A 22,580-nucleotide genomic window follows, 5' to 3' on the forward strand; every position below is an offset into this window, starting at 1 on the left:
GAACTCTTCTCAAATTAGACATCATAATGTACTGTGTGTTTAGTTTAAACCAGCAAGCAATTGCTACCACTCTCCCCTTCACAGCTGTGTCATGGGACAGGGAATCACACAAATGAAAGCAGGTATTTTACCTGTTTCGAGTCTTTCAGATTTATACTTGGAGGTGCATAAATCCAGTAGATTTCTATTTAAAGGTTTTATTCTGCACTTTATGAAATGTGTTCTTAAATACTAGTTATAATAAGTATTATGCAAACATTTCCCCCTCAGAATTAAAAGTCCTTAGGCATGCAGAGTATGCAGAGTGGCATATATGTCTTACTCTCTTTCTTTCACTTTGCTAACTTCCACATTTTTGTAAATTAAATTTCTGCTTATTGATGTGCTGTTATTTTTTTAATGTTGAATCAGTAAACGTAACTGTTGCAGAACCAGCTCCCAGTAGAATTGTAGCCTTGTGCCACTGTGGTTTAAAACCTATAAACTCTAGATTGGAGTAATTTATAGAACTGTTCTGCTTTAAGATGTCATTCTTGGGGAAAAGATGCTTCTTGTTTCTATGTTGATGTAGCTTTTAAAAAATGAATTGTGAAATGCATAATAGAGCTCTTTTAAATCAGGGTCAATGTTATGTGCTGATGCATAAAAAAGGAGACTCTTATTAGAGAAAGTAAATTACCTCCAGAATTTAAGCAGATGTTTTAACAGCTTGTTTCCCATTAGGAATGGCAGTCATACTGTGAAATGACAATATATAGCTGCTGAAAAGTTTATTTCCTTTCCATACCCTCCTCCCTCTCAAAGCTAATAACTTCTTTTCTCTTGTATTTCCCCTCCCATCTACTTTCTGGTTAATTTATGAGGATGAGGAAGATTCATTTGTAATGAAAGCCATCATTCATGCCATCAATGATGACAACGTTCCTGGTCTCCAGCACCTTCTGGGCTCTTTGACCAATTATGATGTCAATCAACCTAATAAGGTACGCTGTTGTTGTATAGATTCAGCAGCTTAAAAAAAAAAAAAGAACAAATATCAGCCCAAAGACTCATGAGCATTCCAATATCAGTTCAGGAAACTCTTCCTGGGAAGGTTGCAGAGGACACAGTTTGGAGTTTTTTATTTGCATGTGTGGACAAGGGCCTATCTCTCCCACTTGATATCTAGCTTTTGACACCCGTTTTGAGAAAATATCACAGCATCTATAGACAGTTACTTCCATTCTTGATGTCCTTGCCCAGATTTGCCAGCAGTGATGAGTGGAGAAGAAAGGAAAGCTCCGCTGTGTGCAGTTTAGGCCTCCCCTCCAAAAGAGCTCATGTGGGATCCAAAAGCTACCATTTCTGCCTCTCATTGGGTGGTTCTGGGGAGGGAGGTTCCTGTTGCTGCCTACGTGAGTGGGTGGAATGGATGGTTGTTGCTGTGAGAATGAGGTGTTGCATAGTTAGCTGTTCCTCTTCCTTTTCATAAATGTTTGAAAACTGGCAGTGTACCGCCAGCCCTGAAAAGCTTGCCTTTCTGTATAATAAAAATACTCAGCGCCTTTATCCTTAAATCATTATTTATCTTCCAAATCTTTCATTGTCTTTGCATCTCTCCAGTGAATTGGTTTTTCATGATTTGTCAATATCCTTTTTGAAATACAACACCAACTTACACAATGCTCTAGATAAATGTTCACAAAGCTAAATTTAGCTCACTACATTATGAAAACAATAATCCTAATAATGAAAAATAAAGACACTGCATGTTTGGTATAGGTTTTATTACACAAAGAGAGCTATTGTACATGGTGCACCAGACCCACTCTAAATCTTTCTCATAAAACTCATTGCGTTGCATTTTTGGATGTTTGTTAAATGTATCTGGACTTTCATAGTGATTTTGACACAGCTCTTCAAAAGCAGACGCTTACTCTTCACACACAGATTTTGCATCAGCGAAAAACATTTATATGTATTTATAAATATCCATATCTTCTCTTCATATATAATACAATCTGTTAAAAAATTAAATCAGAGACTATCATCTAGCTATGTATATTTGTTGTTCTCTTCAATAATCTCTTGAGAAAAGTGATCAGTTTTTGACAGTTTGTTCATTGCAGCATGGGACACCTCCATTTTTGATTGCTGCTGGATGTGGAAATATTCAAATGCTTCAGTTATTCCTAAAGCGAGGTGCCCGTATTGATGTCCAAGATAAGGTGAGACATTTGTTTAGATTGGTATCTAAATGTGTTACTTATTTGCAGTGCATTTTAGAAGGAAACAGATTGAACATGCGTTTACATTGTTGTAAATGAATATTATAGATTGCAATCATTCCTGCAGCTCAGTCAGTCATATTCTATATTTGGCAAAGAACAATTGCATTTCTCACCCTTTTGTTAACAACAGCAAGTTAATACCCATATGAATTCATTTTATTTGAATGAATGCCTAAACAAAATGTTTCCGCTTTGGAAAAGTCCCTTCATTAGATCTTGATAATTATCCTCATCATGTAACATTATCCTGAATGTGTTGGAATATGTTGCTGCAATTTGCTTATGGTTTTATTGATTGCCATCGTCAAATATTTTGGACAGGCAGGATCTAATGCAATCTACTGGGCATCTCGACATGGTCACGTCGAAACACTGAAATTCCTCCAGCTAAATAAATGTCCTTTGGATGTTAGAGACAAGGTAAGGGCAAACTTTTAAATCTGTTGGAGCATTATTTTAAAACTTCTACTTTAGATCGTCTTGTGGTGCTATCTTATAGCTTCCCTACTCAGAAATAAGCTCCGCTGACTTCAGTGGGACCTAAAAAAGGTAAAGGACCCCTGATAGCTAAGTCCAGTTGCAGATGACTCTGGGGTTGTGCCGCTCATCTCGCTTTACAGGCCAAGGGAGCTGTGTTTGTCTGCAGACGGTTTTTTCCGGGTCATGTGGCCAGCATGACTAAGCCGCTTCTGGTGCAACGGAACACCAAAACCAGAGCAGCTCACAGAAACGCCATTTACCTTCCCGCCACAGCGGTATCTATTTATCTACTTGCACTGGTGTGCTTTCGAACTGCTAGGTTGGCAGGAGCTGGGACTGAGTAACGGGAGCTCACCCTGCCCCGGGGATTCGAACCGCCAACCTTCTGATTGGCAAGCCCAAGAGGCTCAGTGGTTTAGACCACAGCGCCACCCAGATCCATTTCAGTGGGACCTACTCCAAGAAAAATGTGTATGGGAATGCAGCCTGACCCATCCAGTGCTCAAGTTTAGGGCAGCCTACAGTGTTTCTAAAAATTAAATAACATTAATTCTGTTAAAGTACTTTTTCTATGCTAACTCCTGGAGTTTTTTGTTAGAGGAAGGTTAGTATGTGCCAGAGGTAGCCATCTGTCAACCTGCACTGGGATGGAGTGGGTTCTCCACCAATCAGTGTGGATGCCTGTAAGTAATGCTACTAAAATATATTTTCCAGTCAGCAGTAGCCCACAGCAGGCTCCAAAACAGAACCTTTATGTTTGTTTGTATTATTTATATTATTATTATTGCTGCTGTTGCTGTTGTTGTTATTTTCTTTGAAACTGGCATGGGAGAAAAAGGACAAACCTTTCTCTATAGATTGTTCCCACCCAATATTTATAAGAACCAATATAATCCATAATGTGAGAGTATTCAACAGTGTGGCATGAGGGATAACGCTTGTGTGTGTTTTGTCTTCTTCTCAGTCTGGAGAAACTGCACTCCATGTGGCATCTCGGTATGGTCACGTTGATGTGGTTCAAGTCTTGTGTAGCATTGGCTCAAATCCAAATTTTCAAGATAAGGTGAGTAGTAGAGATTAAGCCTTATTCTGCTGCTAAACAAAACCAGGATTCCTTCCCATTCATTACTTGAAATTACATGTGGGTTTTTTACTTGGAGTAGAAATTAGTGGGCCTAACACTCCAGTTTCTATGGGTCTACTGTGAGTAAAACCTAGTTGACAACCATCTAATGAGACCAGTAGTCCATGCTTACGCACATACTACCATAGTAGCAGATTTCATTCATTCGTTCGTTTTATTTGTATGCCACTTTTCCACAAGAAAGCATGCTCCAAGTGGCTTACAGCAAAGAAACAGGGATGCATTTCAAACAAGCTACAAAACAATTTCATAGTAACAAAGCAAAACAAAAATATAACATACCAAAAAGCCACATTTCAGTACTATAAATATAGCAAGATTACATAACAGCATGCAGCTTTCCAGTGTTTCAAACAGCAGTCCCTCCCAGGCCTACTTGGAGATGTGAACCATGTGCTCTACTGCTGAACTTTGGCCCTTCACCAACTAATCCAGGCTTCCTCAACCTCTGCCCTCCAGATGTTTTGAGACTACAATTCCCATCATCCCTGACCACTGGTCCTGCTAGCTAGGGATCATGGGAGTTGTAGGCCAAAAACATCTGGAGGGCTGAGGTTGAGGAAGCCTGAACTAATCACTGACACTAAATATTAAAAATGGATTGAAAAGGCCTGTTTAAGGCTAGTTCTCACTTAATGTTTCTGTGAATGTATTATAATTGTCAACTTGGTAGAGAAGCACATGGGACCCAGTCAATCACAAATATAGTCACTGCTGATTTAATAAATTGCAACTCCACTTCCTCTATTTAGTGCAGTCTTATGAGTTGTTTCCTGCTGTGTATGCTCCAGAATGGTTGGGACATCTCATATGTTCACAGAGAGTGTTGAGCTATCTGGTCCTAAGTAAAAATCCCCCCTTTTTTTAATAAAGAATCCCCCTTCCCCATCCCATTCATAGCTGTGCTACATGGGATTTACCCTGTATCCCTTGAGGCAGGCCAGTAATACATTCACTGCATGTATTACTAGTGATATCATCCAATTTAATCATGGTAGTAGTAATAATGGCAGGGATGTGGGTGGCACTGTGGTCTAAACCACAGAGCCTAGGGCTTGCCGATCGGAAGGTTGGCAGTTCGAATCCCTGCGATGGGGTAAGCTCCCGTTGTTCAGTCCCAGCTCCTGCCCACCTAGCAGTTCGAAAGCACGCCAAAATGCAAGTAGGTAAATAGGTACCACTACGGCAGGAAGGTAAATGGCGTTTCCGTGTGCTGCTCTGGTCACCAGAAGCGGCTTTGTCACGCTGGCCACATGACCCAGAAGCTGTCTGCGGACAAACGCTGGCTCCCTTGGCCTATAGAGCAAGATGAGCACCACAACCCCAGAGTCGTCCGCAACTGGACCTAATGGTCAGGGGTACTTTTATCTTTACCTTTACCTAGTAGTACAGTAATAATATTCTTTTCAGTGTTTGTTGATGGGGGAATTAACACTTGGGATTGTTTGTGATCTATAGATATGAAACTAATAGAATTTGCAGTTTCACAATTCTGCCGCATGTCGATTGGGGAGCTGGAACACACTGCTGTTGGAGATCATGACAAGGACATCTGCATGGATGAAGCCTATTCACAAATCTCATATAGTGTGTGCTTCCACCTTCAGATATCGACCCCAGCGCATGGGCCACTGTGCCTGATTGATGCATTGAAGGGCACTAATTCACAAATATGAAGCACATCCTGTTAATAACCTTTTAATGGGATTGCAACATTTGCCTAGGAGTTAGATTTATTGGGTCAAAATTGGAAGTGTTGTTTAAGCATTATGTCAGCTTTGTTAATAGCAATGTTACTAAATTATTTTATAGGAAGAAGAAACTCCTTTGCACTGTGCTGCTTGGCATGGCTACTACCTTGTTGCCAAAGCACTGTGCAAGGCAGGCTGCAATGTGAATGTTAAAAATAAGGAAGGGGAAACTCCACTCTTGACAGCCTCGGCTAGAGGTTACCATGATATTGTGGAATGTTTGGCGGAGCATGGCGCTGACCTTGATGCAACTGACAAGGTTAGTTATGGTTGAATTGAGCCGCATTTAGCAAGAAATTGTCTATAAAGGTTTTGAATAGTAGAGAAGAGCTTTAAATAGCTTTCATAACTTGTTTGGATATTGCATGTCATGGTTAATCATTAAATGAAGGCTGCCTTAAGAAGTAGGATACAGCACTATTAAAAATTAATTAATTGCATTTACTAGGCTTATTTCATATAACTGTATAGTGATTTCCTCTGTGGTTCAACTGTTCATTTTAGGAGGCTCTTCCATGTTTTAGTGAAAATAACCAGAACATCCCAAATGATAGCAAGACTTTTTAATTTATATTAAATACTTGAAGTAGAAATAAGATGATGAAAATATATGATGCTTAGCATACAGATCGATTACTAGAAGTTTGCAGTTTCTTCCTTGTCTGCATCCAGTCTTGGAAGATTGATTGATTCAACACCGACTACAATTTTACCCTTTGAAAGGATAATCCATAGCCTGGATTGATGGGCTCTCATCCTTGGTCAGAGCCCTCTACCCTGCCTGCAACAGGAGCTCAGTTTGGTTTGGTTCTTTATCAATCAGAGAGACACTTAAAAGGCAAAGTGGGGAAGGAAAAGGCATTTTTAGCTGAATAAAAAGTTCAAGCTTCAGTCCTTTCCCCACTTACCTGGGAGTAAGCTGCATTGAATTCAGTGTGAATTGCTTCTAAGACATAGAGCAATAAAGCAGTGTAAAAAAAGCCAAATCAAAAAATGTAGAAGAATGGAAGCATCTGGTTTCCTCTTTAGAATTAAATACAGTTTAGGATGCCTTCTGAAACCTCTAAAGTGTGATTAATCTTAACTTTGGTTAATGGGTTATTAAGCTAGTTTATCATAGTTGACATTAACCATACTTTAGAGTTCAGTTGACACCTCAAATGGCAGTTAATCTGAAATGGAGCCAGAAGATTCCAAAAGCCTCACAGTCATGTGAGGACAGAGGGAGCACAGCAGTCCAGAGGGAGATTAATCTTGTTCTAGTAATTTTAAACCATGGTTTAGTGTTGCATCGAACTGCAGACTGTGACTTAACAAGGAAGTTATCAGGTTCCACAAAGTCCAAAAGGAGCTCTGTGGTGCTGAAAACGACTGAATATTATTGTATTTGCTTCTGATGTAAACGTATTCAAAAACAGTTGTTGCAAGAAATATCTGATCATTCTTTTTTTGTGTGTGCATTTAGGACGGACACATAGCCCTTCACCTTGCAGTCCGAAGATGTCAGATGGAAGTGGTTAAAATGCTTATCAGTCAGGGATGCTCCATAGATTTCCAGGATAGACACGGGAACACTCCTCTCCATGTAGCCTGCAAAGATGGAAACATTCCCATTGTGATGGCACTCTGTGAAGCAAACTGTAACATCGATATAACCAATAAGGTACTTTAAAAAGCAGCAGCAGCAGCAACCCTACTGTGTTTGTACTAAGGGCTTATCCAGATGACAAATTGTTCCAGCACTGAATGCACAGTAGGTTTGCACTTGAGAGGGGTCGAACAGTTCTTTTTCCCAAAAAAAGGCTACAATTAAATGAAAACTCCCATTTTCTGAGTACCTAAAAAGCAATTGCTAATCTCTGAGGGAGGAAAGGGGATATTTCTCTACAGCTAGTGGTTCTATTTCAAGAGTGAATGCTCATAGTTCAGTGTAATTAGTACCTATTAGATACTTCTCATGATTGTCTACCCCCCGTGTCCTTTGGTGAATTTTATTTTATTTTACTTGAATAGCCTCAGTATCCAGAGAAGTTACACTCTATCCTCCCTCATCTCCTCACATACTAAGCTGTGTGGGCATGCAGGCTAATATACTTATACAGTGGTACCTTGGTTTATGAACTTAATCCATTCCGGAAGTCCGTTCTTAAACCGAAACTGTTCTTAAACCGAAGCATGCTTTCCCTAATGAGGCCTTCTGCTGCCGGTGCCCTTCCACCATTCGGATTCCGTTCTTAGACCGAGGTAAAGTTCACAAACCAGGACACTACTTTTGCGGAGTTGGTAAACCGAATCTTTCATAAACAGGACTGTTCTTAAACTGAGGTACCACTGTATCTTCTAGACAAGTTCATTAATTCAGTTGTATTTTTATTTCATCATGCCAGGTTAAGTCACTCTTCATTTTATTTGCTGAGAATCTGAATTTGACACATAGTCCCAGTTTGCACAAAAACAGTATAAAAATTTTTGTGTAATCAGAAATTTATCAGTGCAGTTTTCGGTTCTGACATTATAGAGGCAGATAGACCCCTTCAAGCTGTTTCTCAGCAACATTACCTACCCACCTCCTGGCAGGTTGGCCACTTACCTTCTGGCAGTGCTCAGCTGCTTCTGAGGTAGCAGAAGCGAGCAAGAAAGTTGCTGCATTAAGTAAACTAATAATTAACTGGGGGAAAGGTGTGTTGGTGATAGGTAGCATGTGGGTGTAAGGATGCTTTTAGGTCCTAAGGTGGAAAGGCTTAGATCCCTTAGACAGCTTCTCATGTTTTATTTTGCTTCCATGCAGCTGGTAAATAATACATCTCAGCAACTCTTGTTCCTTTGTACATTAGAAGATTACTGTTAATTGCATTGCAAAAAAAAACATTGTATGCCTCTGCGGTGTTGGTGTTACTTCTTTGCGAAAATAGTTCAGCAGTATGTGGGAAAGCGAAATACAGTTCTTAACAGGTTTGACTCTGTGACTTTGCATGTAGGAGTTTGTAGAACTTCGGGATTTTTCCTGGTGCTAATTTCAGTGGCTTTAGGCGCTGCTGACACACTGTGTGTGTGTGTGTGTGTAGGTAGGTAGGGAGGGAGGGAGGCAAATCTTGGATTCTATAACGCTACAGAAGTGAAGGATATTTTGAATAATGCAGCTTTTATATGACACAAATCGGTTCAATTCACGAGTCCTTGCATTCCTTTCAAGGAACATTGTAATATTGCATGCAATACAGCCTGGCCACCTAAACACCCTCCATGACCTTCTGTGCTACAACCCACCATGGAAAGTTGCGGATTTTTGGCTGACCCTGTGCAATCATTTATTTGGATTATTTTTAAATTTAAGTGTTGCCAGCTGCCAAGTAAAAAGCTTATGATAATGAGCCCTCTGCCCTCTTGTGTTAGCATAATCCTGACTGATTGAGTAATTAAATGCAGAACCATGATAGAAATTCTGTTTTCAGAGAAGCAGAGTTAATACAGCTAAAGGCTTGACTTTATGGCTGAAAATCTTCTACTGGTCTCAGCGGCTTGGCACCAGTTTCCCCCTGGGGGGGGGGGAAACAAACCCCTATGGTACATCTAAAGAGGTCAAGTAGTTTCTTTACATATGTATGATGGTTTGTACCTTAAGCTCCTTCAGTTTGTGACATCATTAGATGCCATGAACTTTATTAAACTTGTTTGTTCGACTTTGAGCACAAAACATTCTAACTGTAAATCATCTTCAAAATCAAATCTTTTGACAAGGAATAATGGACTTAATGAAGCATCCATTCTGGATCCTTAAACGTGACATTAAGCAGTTTATTGGATATGTCACTGTCTTGTATAGTGTCAGGTAAATAATCTGTTCAGCCTAGTGGAGATTACTCGAACTGACAAAGGTTCTGCAGAGTTTGGGGAAAATATTTTTCCCAGCTCTTCAGCTGAAGATCCTTTGACTGGAGATGCTAGGAGTTTTAAATGCAAGTAGTTCTCAAACCACCAAGCTTTTATTAACTTTCTTTCTTTGCTGCTTCTCCAGATTAATTAAGGAAAGGTGAAATATTACTGTGCATGTGCTCTGGAAGGTCATAATATTTTATGAAATTACAGCAGCACAGATAAGGTAACATCACTAAGCAGCTTTGCCCAGAAGGTGCACAGAAAATGCATTAACCAAGTACCAGTAATGTTCATTCTGTATCTGGCAGTAAAGCCAGGATTTCACAAAAATGATGGAAGAAGGTAGCCCCACGTAGAGCGCATGGCAGTAATCCAAGCCATAAAGGTAAAGGACCCCTGGCGGTTAAGTCCAGTCGTGGACGACTCTGGGATTGCGGCGCTCATCTCACTTTACTGGCTGAGGAAGCTGACATTTGTCTGCAGACAGTTTTTCCTGTTCATGTGGCCAGCATGATTAAGCCACTTCTGGTGAAAACAGAGCAGCGCACGGAAATGCCGTTTCCTTTCCCACCGGAGCGGTACCTATTTACCTACTTGAACTTTGACGTGCTTTCGAACTGCTAGGTTGGCAGGAGCTGGGACCGAACAATGGGAGCTCACCCCGTCACGGGGATTCGAACCGCCAACCTTCCTATCAGCAAGCCCCAGGCTCGGTGGTTTAGACCACAGCGCCACCTGCATCCCCTAACTAACTCACTAACTAACTAGGCATAGCAAAATTAAAAAATTCCTTCAGTAGCACCTTAAAGACCAACTAAGTTTTTATTTTGGTATGAGCTTTCGTGTGCATGCACACTTCTAAAGATACATCCCTGTATCTGAAGAAGTGTGCATGCCCATGTCTCTGTCTGCAAGCCAATCACAACATTTTAATATTTTGACTGGATTATTGTTTCAGCAGAAGTCTTATTTTATCTTTTATAGTATGGTAGGACACCTTTACATCTGGCAGCGAACAATGGAATTCTCGATGTTGTCCGGTACCTTTGCCTAAGTGGAGCGAATGTGGAGGCATTAACTTCTGTAAGTATGACCTAGTATTTGCTGGGTTTGGCACTTTTCTGAAATCCACACACACACACACACACACACACACACACACACACACACACACACAAAAGAGCTTCTGAGCTATAACACTTAGGTTTTTTTAAAAAAATCTTACACACAATATACAGGCTTTTCTGACACTAAGCCTGAAATCAATTAATTTGGAACACGATTCCTAGCTTAGCAACAGTATTCTTGCTAATAACCTGGCTACTTTGTTTCCAGTAACTTGTTAGCTATTCCCCTGACAATGTGTTCTGAAAACCTATAAATACAATATTTAGGCCTTTTTGAAATTAGTTCCTCTGGAAAGCTTTCATGCTAAAAATAAGGATAATTCACAGTGTACTGGCATGTGTGGGAGGCAGAGTGAATGGATCAGCAAGCTTGCAGGTGAGCTTGTAAAACAATTACTGCTTGTCCAAAGGATCTGCGCCACTGCTTCCAATCAGCACCACCTGGGTTGAGTAATGTTCCTAAAACTGACCTCCTTGAAGAACCAAATAGCTATCACACACATCATTGCCTGCACTTTAACTAAGTAGCACGTGGGATTTTCTGCAGGAGGCACATAGAGATTGCACCCAAAATGTGTGCCACCCCCCACCCCACCCAGTCTACCTGCATAGCTGTCAGGCCTCTCCTGGTGCAAGCCAAATAGTTTTATGTCATAGGCTCACAACATTGCTGTAAAGTCAAACAGAAAGAGAGGTTTTTTTACATGCAGTTTATGTACCTGCTTGCATCGCCCCTGCAGCACTTGCAGTGATTTAAAGCTAATTCACATATTCAAAGGAATCCTGTGGTATGCTCTCTGTGAACTGTATTGCAGAGTAGGGAAATAGTGGCCTCATCTTGAAGATTTTAACTTTTTAATTGAAATTTAATAATCCAGAATAACTCCACCTTTGTCCACACTTGCATGCACACTAGCTAATAACAATTAGAATTACTACTTGGTCACCATCATAAGGTTGCATTGAAGAACTGGGGGGGGGGGGGGAGAGTTTGCTTTTTTCATTCTTCTACCACACTCTTGTGCACTCTTGTGTTTTATTTAATGGATGGGTATAAAGTGCATTAATTTAAGTAGCTTAAGGGATATGTGATTATGGAAGCATAGTTTTGGACAGATGGGGTTTCACAGTGTTTTCAAATGTTTAGCAGAAAAGAACCGCTTTGAGTTCCAGTATTTTGTTGATCTTGGTGGTCTTAATTGAAGACATGCTAACACACTATCAGATGGAGTGCATTAGCTCTCCTTGCTTAAATCGAAAATGCAGTTCTGTTTCAGAAAAGATTGTAAAGACAGAATGGGTAGGTCCTCGAGGTATAACAGTTGCACGAATGCAGCCCCAAGAGGCTATTGCAGTAAGCAATTTTTCTTATGCCTCATTTCACACCAAACTGCTGACTCATGAAATGTGGGTAATTAAAAGTCAAAAGCAAAATGCTGAAGACAGATTTGCTCTGCTCCTGAGTTTGTTTAAGCTCTTTAAAGCTGTGCTGTCATCTTCCCTGCACTAACAGCTCCCAGAGATGATAGACACAGTAACAAAGTAATTCATTTCCCCTCTCTAATTCTCAGAGGTATATAAACACAATTCATGTTTTCTTGCACCCTATTTAAATGAGCACGAACAGATCATCCTAGTTGCATTTTAAAGATTCACATCGTTCATATGCGGTATTAGGAACACATGGCTTGGGAAAAAGCGTTTTGCGTGTTTCTTTGTAAAGATGGGAGCAATCATGCTGAAAGGGTTTTTTAAAATGCCTCAAATGTTTCTGTAATATCGGGATGCTTCTATAAAAGAAGCATTAAGAGAAAAAAGAACAGAAAGAGAACAAAATAGAGATTCCAGCTAGGAGGTCCTTGCTATTTCTTTCCTTAATCCATTTGCTTCTGACATAATTTATTTTCTTACCACCCTGAGGATATTGGAACATTTTTGTTTCTGTTTTTCTCTTGTGGGCTAGAAGTCATTGTAGCTAATCACTTGTCTTCTAACAGGATGGGAAAACAGCAGAGGACCTGGCTAGAGCAGAGCAACACGAACACGTAGCCAGTCTTCTTACAAGATTAAAAAAGGTGAGGAGATGAGTTGAGCTTTATTTCGCTTTTTCACTTGAACCGAAAATATTATGAAAAATAATAGATCAAAGCCATGGGGCTTTGTCTCCCCATCCCTCCTGTCATTCATTGTATTTCTGCTACTTGAATCAGAATGCTATTCCTGCACAACTGCTTTACTCTGGAAAATATGAGATGTTTAAAGAAGTAGAAGCATTTTGATATTTGGGCTTTTCTCTTCACAATTTCCTGTTTGTTTTATTCTTTGCTTTCACCTTATAGGATACACACAGAGCACTTTTCATCCAGCATCTTAGACCTACTCATAATCTGCAGCCGAGAATAAAACTTAAGCTTTTTGGACACTCTGCATCTGGGAAAACTGCTCTTGTGGAGTCTCTGAAGTGTGGGCTCCTGAGAAGCTTTTTCAGAAGGCGCAGACCGAGGCTTTCCTCTACAAACTCTGTCCGGTTTCCTCCTTCACCTTTATCTAATAAGCCATCAGGTACCATTTTAAGGCTTTTTATGCTGTCGCTCTTAATAGTCACTGTTTTTACCTAAGTGCAATGGGTGAACATACTACTTTACAGCAACTGTTTTAATTTGTGGTGTTTGTGTTGGGCCTACTCTAGTTACAGTAATGCAATGAACACTTTTCATGCAAAGTTGGAGACTGCAAAAGAGTAGCCTTCCTGCAGGAAGGTGGGGCTTGCTATATACATGCCAGCTTTAAAGATGTGAGGTGTTAAACTCTTGGAAAGAAATAGTTGTTTTTAGAAGGAAAGACCCACAAAATGGCAGAGCTTCATTTTTGGCACTTGACATTTTATATTTGAGTAGTACACTAGCATGGTAAAGGTAAAGGGACCCCTGACCATTAGGTCTAGTCGTGACCGACTCTGGGGTTGCACACTCATCTCGCATTATTGGCCGAGGGAGCCGGCGTATAGCTTCCAGGTCATGTGGCCAGCATGACAAAGCCGCTTCTGGCAAACCAGAGCAGCACATGGAAACGCCGTTTACCTTCCCGCTGTAGTGGTTCCTATTTATCTACTTGCATTTGATGTGCTTTCGAACTGCTAGGTTGGCAGGAGCTGGGACCAAGCAACGGGAGCTCACCCCGTCACAGGGATTCGAACCGGCGACCTTCTGATCAGCAAGCCCTAGGCTCAGTGGTTTAACCCACAGCGCCACCTGGGTCCCCTTACACTAGCATAGTACTTGGTTTCTAACAAAAGTGGACGCAACACTATTCAGATGGATGAGAATGCTTTACAGTGTAGCATTAAAGGTGCAGTTAAGATAATACTGTTCTTCATATTAAAATATCTATTTATATTTATTTCAGCTTTCACCAACTGGGTGCCCTCCAGGGCCGTGCCGGCTGGGGCTGTTTGGAGTCATAGTCTAAAAGCAGGGCACCAAGTTGATCAAAGCTGGCTTGCACCTTCAGAAATGTCAGGGGTGCATTAATTATTTCGACCACTAGAGGAGGCTAGTTCAATATCAAAATTACTAATTATACATGTTTACTAAATGGTTTCTGTTCATCCTGAAAAAGTTGCAGATAATGAGATGGCTCTGCTCCTTCATGCTTCCACTTGGAAAAGATACAGCTTTGCTATTTATTATTCAAATTGGTGCTTTATAGGTAGTCTCCTTAATATTAGATAATAACATACAGTACTTGTTTAAATCATTGATCCCTGCAGTAATAATTGGAGAGGGATAAAATATTGCCCTCACAAGTAAAGTACCAATTCCTCTTCCCCCTTAAAAAAACAAAAAAAACAAAAAAAACAAGTCTCCAACCATATGTAATCTACCCAGCTGTGAACTGGGAATGACCTCCTTTGTCACCAAGGGGCTGTTCTGAACTGCTGATTCACCTCTAGAGGAGATAGGAGGGCTTTGGTTGTGATTGATTGTTGCATATTTGTATATCTTAAAAGAGAATATTCCTGGCAGCTGCTGATAGTACCAGCGCCTTATTTTTGCCACCAACTCTCGAACCTGCTCTGTGCAGACTACCACAGTTGTCTGCCCATGTGGTTTTGTAATAATACTGTTTTTGAAAATTCAAGGTTTGTAATCTTCTTTTGCCCTTCTCCTTTTCTTCCTGTGATCCAGTTTCAGTAAGTATTTCAAATCTGTATCCTGGCTGTGAGAATGTTAGTGTGAGAAGCCGGAGCATGATGTTTGAGCCAGGCCTTACCAAAGGGATGTTGGAAGTATTTGTTTCGCCCTCTCACCATTCCCACTGCTCAGCAGATGACCAGTCAACCAAGGCCATTGACGTTCAGAATGCATATTTGAATGGTAAAACATGAACTTAAATTCTCTTCTTTTCATGTAACCTAATTGGGTCCTTTGTGCAAAAACGCTTCAGCCTGAAATCCACTTAAATTATTTACAGTATTGGTTTATTTTGTTAGTTGCCCAACACAGAGCAAGCTCTTGGTGGCTTACATTCGGGTTGGAAAAAATCCAAAATTGTTTGAAACACCCATGAAAAAGTAACAAAATACATAGAACAGTGCCAGCCACCACAGAAAACCAACAAACAAACATTTATCAGTAACCCAGAGCACAGCTGGATCATGTTCCATCAAGTGTCCTGGGAATGAGAAAGTGTTAACCTGGCAGTATCCTTGGGGAGAACATTCTACAGGCATAAGTCTCCCCTGTAGTTTCCACCCTTCAAACCTCTCTAAGAGGGGGCACACTTTAAGTACCGTATATTAGTGCTTTATCCCTAATTTTAGACTCTCCACCAGCACAATAAAAGCTTACGATTAGGTGTAACATTTGCTATGTCAACACAATACCTCAAAAAGCATTACTATTTTAAAGTTTCTTCAGTGTCAGCATAGTATTGCAATCCAGCACTAATCCTCTGAGAGCCAAGAGATCCCTGCCCAAGCCAGTGGTGGTATTACATTTTCAGCAGGAGCTGCATTTATTGATGGAATCCCAGAAGTGTGATTTAACTTGCAGTTTGCTCTGTACAAGCATCTCTATGAGGAATACAAGCTGGAGAGAGCCATTCTCTGTCTGATGAGATATAGACCCTTATATACAGGGCCGGCCCTAAGGCAAGGCTGGGTGGTGCAATGCGCCAGGGCGCCGGCCCGCCAGGGGGCGCCACGCTGGGAAAGGGGGGGCACCGGAGGGATCTTCGCACCACGGCGCCAGATATGCTTAAGACGGCCCTGCTTATACAGCCTGCAAAGAAACCCTTATACGAGGGACGGTCTTCTCCAGGGTATTCAACGTAGCGTTGAACAAACATGATGGGAGCATTGTATCTATAGTCTGAGGAATTCACTCTGCCACTGATGAAGAAACATGGCGAGGTGCTTACTCAGGGCAGGTCTAGACCGGACATCCCCAAACTTTGGCCCTCCATATGTTTTGGACTACAATTCCCATCATCCCTGACCACTGGTCCTGTTAGCTAGGGATCATGGGAGTTGTAGGCCGAATCATCTGGAAAGCCGCAGTTTGGGGATGCCTGGTCTAGACTGCTGTTTAAGAAGCTCTCATTCAGCCAACCTGTACCCAAAGAAAGGCTGAACTCCTTCCAACCTGCAGATGTACTAATGGGTAGATATTTCAGATGTTTACTTGTTATTCTTCAAAGCTTCGAAAAACAGCAGCCTAATATTCCACGAGAAGGAGGAAGAGATTGCATCTCCACCATCGTAGGGCGCAGTATTTGTCAAAAGTGCCAGGGGGTTGTCATAGAAATTATGAGATTAGGAAAATGTCACAATTTCTGAAGGAATTCATGTAGATAATATGCATTGGGGCTTAAATTCCAGCCTGGAATGAGCACCCTGTCACTACCAACTGTAGCCTGACAGCCTGCTTACATATGCAGATTGAGATTTTTACGCTAGCCAAAGTATTTGCTCAAATCCTCCAGATTATTAAAGATAACATTTATGAAATACTAATATCTGAAATTACAATTCCTTTTAAAATGCTGAGGGATTTTTCTAGTGCTCCCGCCTTCCTGAGATGCATTTATTTATAAATGCTATTAATTAAAGTTTGTAAAAATGCCTGTTACTCTCTGGAGGACAGGGAATAAAGCTATGCTTCTCTCAGCTTCAGAAAATTTAAAAAAATAAAAATTGCATGATAAAGTGTTGCATAAAATGGCAGTTAGTAATGAACTATGAGTATTCTAATCCCTCTCTGAGTTTACAATTACACATTATTATTCTACTGACTTGTGAAACAAAATGGCCAGTTCTGATTTTTTTTAAAAAAGAAAACCTCCTGTTTTGACACTTTATATAGCACAATAATATGCCTGTGTAATAGTATGCTTCAGATTCTGCCAAACAAGACAAAACTAGTAAAATTACTCATTTAATATTTTAGCAATTAACTCTCTTGCAGTGGTCTTAACATGTACAGTGGACACTCGGGTTGCGAACGTGATCCGTGCAGGAGGCACATTCGCAACCCTCAGCGTTTGCAACCTGCAGCGCCGTGTCTGCGCACACATGGGTTGTGATTTGGCACTTCTGCGCATGCGCTGAAACCCGGAAGTAACGTGTTCCGGTACTTCCGGGTTCGGCAGAGTGCGCAACCCAAAAACACGCAACCCGAAGCCTCTGCAACCCGAGGTTTGAATGTACTTTTGCACAAACTACAGCTTTAGCGGTAGGTGTATTGTGCCATGTTTTCTATAGTTTTTTACAGAAAAGTTATGGAGAAAAGTTTGTCTTCTCCACTGTGTATAAGACCCACTGTGATTTAAAAAAAGACTTGAATTTCTTCAGTGGATAAACTTGTCTAAGTTTGACTGCAGTCTTGCACCAAATATGCATGCCTAGGGTCTTTGAAATCAGTAAATGTAGCTGTGATCAGGATTGCAGCCTCTGTCTCTGAATGTAATAGTTAATAATAATAATAATAATAATAATAATAATAATAATAATAATAATAATATGTATACTTCAACAACAGCAATAATAAAATATTTGTAAAACTTGTTCTACTTAATGTCTTGATAATATATATTTGCTTGTTGCAGGAGTTGGTGATTTCAGTGTGTGGGAATTCTCTGGGAATCCTGTGTATTTCTGCTGCTATGACTATTTTGCTGCAAATGATCCCACCTCAGTTCACGTTGTACTTTTTAGTCTTGAAGAGCCCTATGAAATACAGTTGAACCAAGTGACCTTTTGGCTTAGTTTCCTAAAATCTCTTGTTCCAGTCGAAGAATCCATAGGTATGCCACAAGTACTTTATCTCTGCCAGCCCTTCAACATGGGAGAGAGAAAGCGGTATTTCTTCATGGTTTTGTAAAGTTATGTTATGTTGAACCATTCCACGCGTCTTTTGACTCTACTGCCTTGATTCATACAAATTAACTTTTTTAGAATTCTTTGCCCTTCAATATACTTCTTAAATGAGTTCGCTGGTCAAATATTTTAACTGGGCATGTTGCTTTAAAGTTGGGTATACCAACGAACTTAATTGCTCCATATTTTGGAGAAGTGTTAAATATATATGTTTAGCTAACATAAATCTAGCTTCATTATGATAAATTTCTCTTCACCTACTGTGGAAGTTTTTTGAAAGAACAAAGTCATGATGTCTGTCTTCACTTCATCAACAACAAAGTTGCTGAAATGTGTGCAACAAAGCCATTAATTAAATGATCATGGAACTGACAGTTTAACAAAGACCATAGTGCTTGTTATACTAAGATGAACCAGTTAATTGGTCCATCCAGGTCTACATCAGGATAGAGAACCTTTGGCCTGTCAGATGTTTCTGAACAGCCCCAGCAAGCATGGCCAATGGTCAGAGCTGATGGGAGTTGTCATCTGACAACACCTCTGGTCTTCATTGGCTTCCAGTGGCTCTCTGGCGTTTGAGACAGCACTCACTCCCAGGCCTACTTGAATTGAACATAGGACCTTTAGAATGCATACAGATCATATTTGCACCGGAACCAATATAGGGATTTGGGATGTTCTAGATTTGCATAGAATTTACAAAGAGCACAAAAGAGAAAGCAAGGATTGTATTGGGCATGTTTATGTTCCATGGAAGTCTGAAGTACAGTATACTTATCTGTATTCTGCATTTGAAGAATGTATGTGTTTAGCATATGATGGCCCTTGCTCATGAGGATTTTTGTGGTATTGCCTCTAGAGTATGTGCCACAATACAGGTAATAGCTATAAAGTTAAATTCAGTATTTTCCAAAAATTTGGCAAAATACTTTCATCTTATTAAAGATGATGTATAAGCAAGCAGGCTGTACAAATTTGTGTTACCTCATTCATATCCCATTTGTATCTCTCTCTCATTCTTTTCCATGGTATCTTCCAGGCTTTCCTACTTAACTCTCACTTATGTGAGAATTCTTTCTTTGTGTAAGTACTGTAAAGTTGCATTCATACCACTGTATGAATGTTTTTTAGATCATTTGTTTCCTGCCTATAATAATCTCAACCATAGTATTGTAGAGTAGTGCGGTCAGTGGATGATATTTTTTAAAAAAAGTAGCTGTAGCTGGAAAAAAGGCATTGCCCCTTCTCCAAATATATATTTTGTTAGAAACGAAATAGATGGTTTACAAAGATTTATTGTGATTTGGAATATGTCTCTGTTTTATGACATGAACCATCAATACTGTTTTGGAATGTTGAACATCTGTTTTTTTGTGCTATGAATGTAATCACACTAGCCAGAATCAGTCTCTTAAGTTTGGGGAAACATTTAATCAATCCCTGACTTGTGGACCAGGTTCACATATAACGCTAAGCCAAAGTTTATAAACCAATAACAAACTATTGCTTACAGGTATGGTTTGTTCATGGTTAACAAACCATGGTTAAGCTGCTGGTCAACTAATTAATAATTTAAAAGGTAAAGGGGCCCCTGACCATCAGGTCCAGTCGTGTCCGACTCTGGGGTTGAGGCGCTCATCTCGCTCTATAGGCCGAGGGAGCCGGCGTTTCCCCGCAGACAGCTTCCGGGTCATGTGGCCAGCATGACAAAGCTGCTTCTGGCGAACCAGAGCAGCGCACAGAAACGCTGTTTACCTTCCCGCCGGAGCGGTCCCTATTTATCTACTTGCACTTTGACGTGCTTTCGAACTGCTAGGTGGGCAGGAGCTGGGACCGAGCAACGGGAGCTCACCCCGTTGCAGGGATTCGAACCACCGACCTTCTGATCAGCAAGCCCTACACTCTGTGGTTTAACCCACAGCGCCACCTGGGTCCCATCAATTAATAATTTAACATACCATAAAATGCTACATTTGAATCATGCCATTAGAAGAGAAAGTTTCTCCCCTAAAAGTCTTCTTTGTCTGTGTGTGTGTGTGTTTTTTTCTCCTAAAGCATTTGGAGGAAAGCTAAAAACCCCACTACATGTTGCTCTGGTGGCTACTCATGCCGACATTGTCAACCTTCCACGTTCTGCAGGAGGAGAGTTCCAGTATGACAAAGATACATCTCTTCTGAAAGAAATCAGGAACAGGTATGATGGGGGAATTGTAATTTTTAAAAAAGGAACGATTGCTTTTCTAAGAAATTAATATATTTTAAAACTTGTGTGCATGTTAAGACATTGAGCTAAACTTTTTTAAAAAAAGAAATGTACATGCATACAAATAAAGACAATCTACACCAGGCATCCCCAAACTTCGGCCCTCCAGATGTTTTGGACTACAATTCCCATCATCCCTGCCCACTGGTCCTCTTAGCTAGGGATCCTGGGAGTTGTAGGCCAAAACATCTGGAGGGCCGAAGTTTGGGGATGCCTGATCTACACCTAAGGTCCCTTGCTTTGGACTGGTTCAAATGCAAAAAGGAAACAATGGATTTCCTTTTTTTTATCTCTAACCAAAGAGAACCATAAAACAAATATCAAACAGATCAAAAGCATCATAAACAAAAGCAGTTATTGTAGCAAAAGTAAATATACAAAAATCAGTAGATACAAAATCAGTAAAAATTCTGGGAAATTTTTTATAAAAAATATCTAAAACAATGGATTTCCATTATGAAAATGTGCCACAGCAAACTTCGAGCTCAGGCATTCCCTACTTCCACATACAAGCATCTGCTTGCTTTCCATTTTGAAGAGACATCCATTTTCTGTTTTGTCTTAACTTTGCGTCAAGCAAAGCAGCATTAAGCCATGGTTTTGCAGATCACGTTTGAAGTGAGCACAGTTACTCACAACTTTCTAATTCAAAAGAAAAAGTGGGAATGTTTCAATTTCCTTCCCTCATGCATGAGGGAGCAGAGGGGGGTCAATGTAGTTTCAACTAAACCAGGGCACTGTGTACCACAAAAATATGCACATTTACTGTGGCAGTGATCTACCCCCTTTTTGGGGTTCACGTAAAAGTTGTTGAGCTTCTTTAGGGAGGAGGAAAGCAACATTGAGCTTTTTTTAAGGAAGGAAAGCCCTGTTTTTTGTGGTTCAGGTCATTTTAGGGGTGCAGGGCAAAGATGTTGAGTTATTTTTAGGGGAGCCAAAGTTTTTAAGCTTCTTTGGGGGGAGCCACTAATCTTCCGGTGATCTACCACAGACATCCAGAGATCACGATCTACCTGTTGGACATGCCTGGTATATAGAAATAGGATCAAGATGCAGGTTTTTGTTTTTTACTAGATATGTGATATTAGTAGAACTTGCTTCGCGTACTTCAATTAATACATGGAATAAGAATGAAAAAGATGGATGCAGTGTACTGTAAAATGGTAAACAGGTTATTTATTCATTTCCTTTCAGGTTTGGAAATGACCTTCACATTTTAGACAGATTATTTATTTTGGATGCTGGGGCATCTGGTTCTAAAGATATGAAGATTCTCCGCAACCACCTCCAAGAATTACGTAGTCAAATTATTTCTGTAAGTCATGTCTTCTTAAAACATCCATTGGCCCAAGCGGCATGATAGTATTTCCATTCTGAGTGCACCTTAAATTATGAAGTTGCCTTCTAGTTATAAGTATGGGAAGAAAGGAAGAGAGTTAGAAATAAGAATCCAGTACAAACAAGGTCTGTATGGGTTAAATTAGAATCATTGGCCTGAGTGCCCTCTGGTGGTGAGCAAGAAGTATTAAATAGATCATAAGCCCATAAATTCTTTCAGCTCTTTCTTACGCCTTGTAAAAAAAGTGGGGGGGGGAGTAAATTTAGGTAGAAAATATACTGGTCTCATTCTGCAAAAACGGCCTAATAAATATTTTATTGAAGTATAGCAAGTTTTTAAACATGTGTCTGCAGTGTTGAACTAGTTCTTTTGAAAAGCTTTGGGCCTCTTGAATTGCATGTGACCAAACCATTCTGAGCCTTTCAGTGAGAGTCATTTTTGTTTTCCTCATTGATACTTTGCCGTTCCTCCAAGGAACTCATGGTGGAATAAATGAGCTATTCCACTTTATTTTCATATCACAAGAGTTGCCCAAGGTCACCTACTGAGTTTTATGGCGGAGTGGTTGTTTGAACACAATATTTTATATACAGTATACCATAGTGGTGTTCTCACTGCTTCTATGTTTAATTTTGCACATCATTTACTTAGCCGCTTTCACTTCCAACAAATTTGAAAAAGGGATTAATATGTCTGGCATCCAATCGTGTGTTGTTGTTTTTTTAAAAAAAACAAAAAATGTAGTACCGGTATACATACGGAAGCATCCTTTTCTGCGTAGATCAACTATCTCTCCTCTGCTGCATAATGCAGGCAGCCCTGCTGAAGGCAGCCCTGTTTAGGGAAGTTTTTAAGATTTAATGCTGTTTGTTTTAATATTTGATTGGGAGCCGCCCAGAGTGAAGGGAAGACTCAGCCAGATGGGTGGGGTACAAATACCGTAATAAGTTTT

The 22,580-nt window shown here is 40.3% G+C and overlaps 1 protein-coding gene across 2 annotated transcripts in view; it reads left to right on the forward strand.

Moving 5' to 3' along the window:
* DAPK1 (death associated protein kinase 1) overlaps positions 1-22,580 on the forward strand; it is a 77,198-nt gene that overhangs the window by 46,703 nt on the left and 7,915 nt on the right. For both annotated transcript variants that reach the window (XM_060280100.1, XM_035099579.2), the window contains exons 12-24: positions 864-983; positions 2,109-2,207; positions 2,592-2,690; positions 3,715-3,813; positions 5,707-5,904; positions 7,111-7,308; positions 10,506-10,604; positions 12,646-12,723; positions 12,988-13,210; positions 14,836-15,024; positions 17,756-17,953; positions 20,082-20,220; positions 21,484-21,604. In XM_060280100.1, coding sequence (XP_060136083.1) covers positions 864-983; positions 2,109-2,207; positions 2,592-2,690; positions 3,715-3,813; positions 5,707-5,904; positions 7,111-7,308; positions 10,506-10,604; positions 12,646-12,723; positions 12,988-13,210; positions 14,836-15,024; positions 17,756-17,953; positions 20,082-20,220; positions 21,484-21,604 — 1,860 coding nt within the window. The remainder of the gene's footprint in view (positions 1-863; positions 984-2,108; positions 2,208-2,591; positions 2,691-3,714; positions 3,814-5,706; positions 5,905-7,110; positions 7,309-10,505; positions 10,605-12,645; positions 12,724-12,987; positions 13,211-14,835; positions 15,025-17,755; positions 17,954-20,081; positions 20,221-21,483; positions 21,605-22,580) is intronic.

This window comes from Zootoca vivipara, chromosome 11 (assembly GCF_963506605.1).
Source record: "Zootoca vivipara chromosome 11, rZooViv1.1, whole genome shotgun sequence".
NCBI lineage: Eukaryota > Metazoa > Chordata > Lepidosauria > Squamata > Lacertidae > Zootoca > Zootoca vivipara.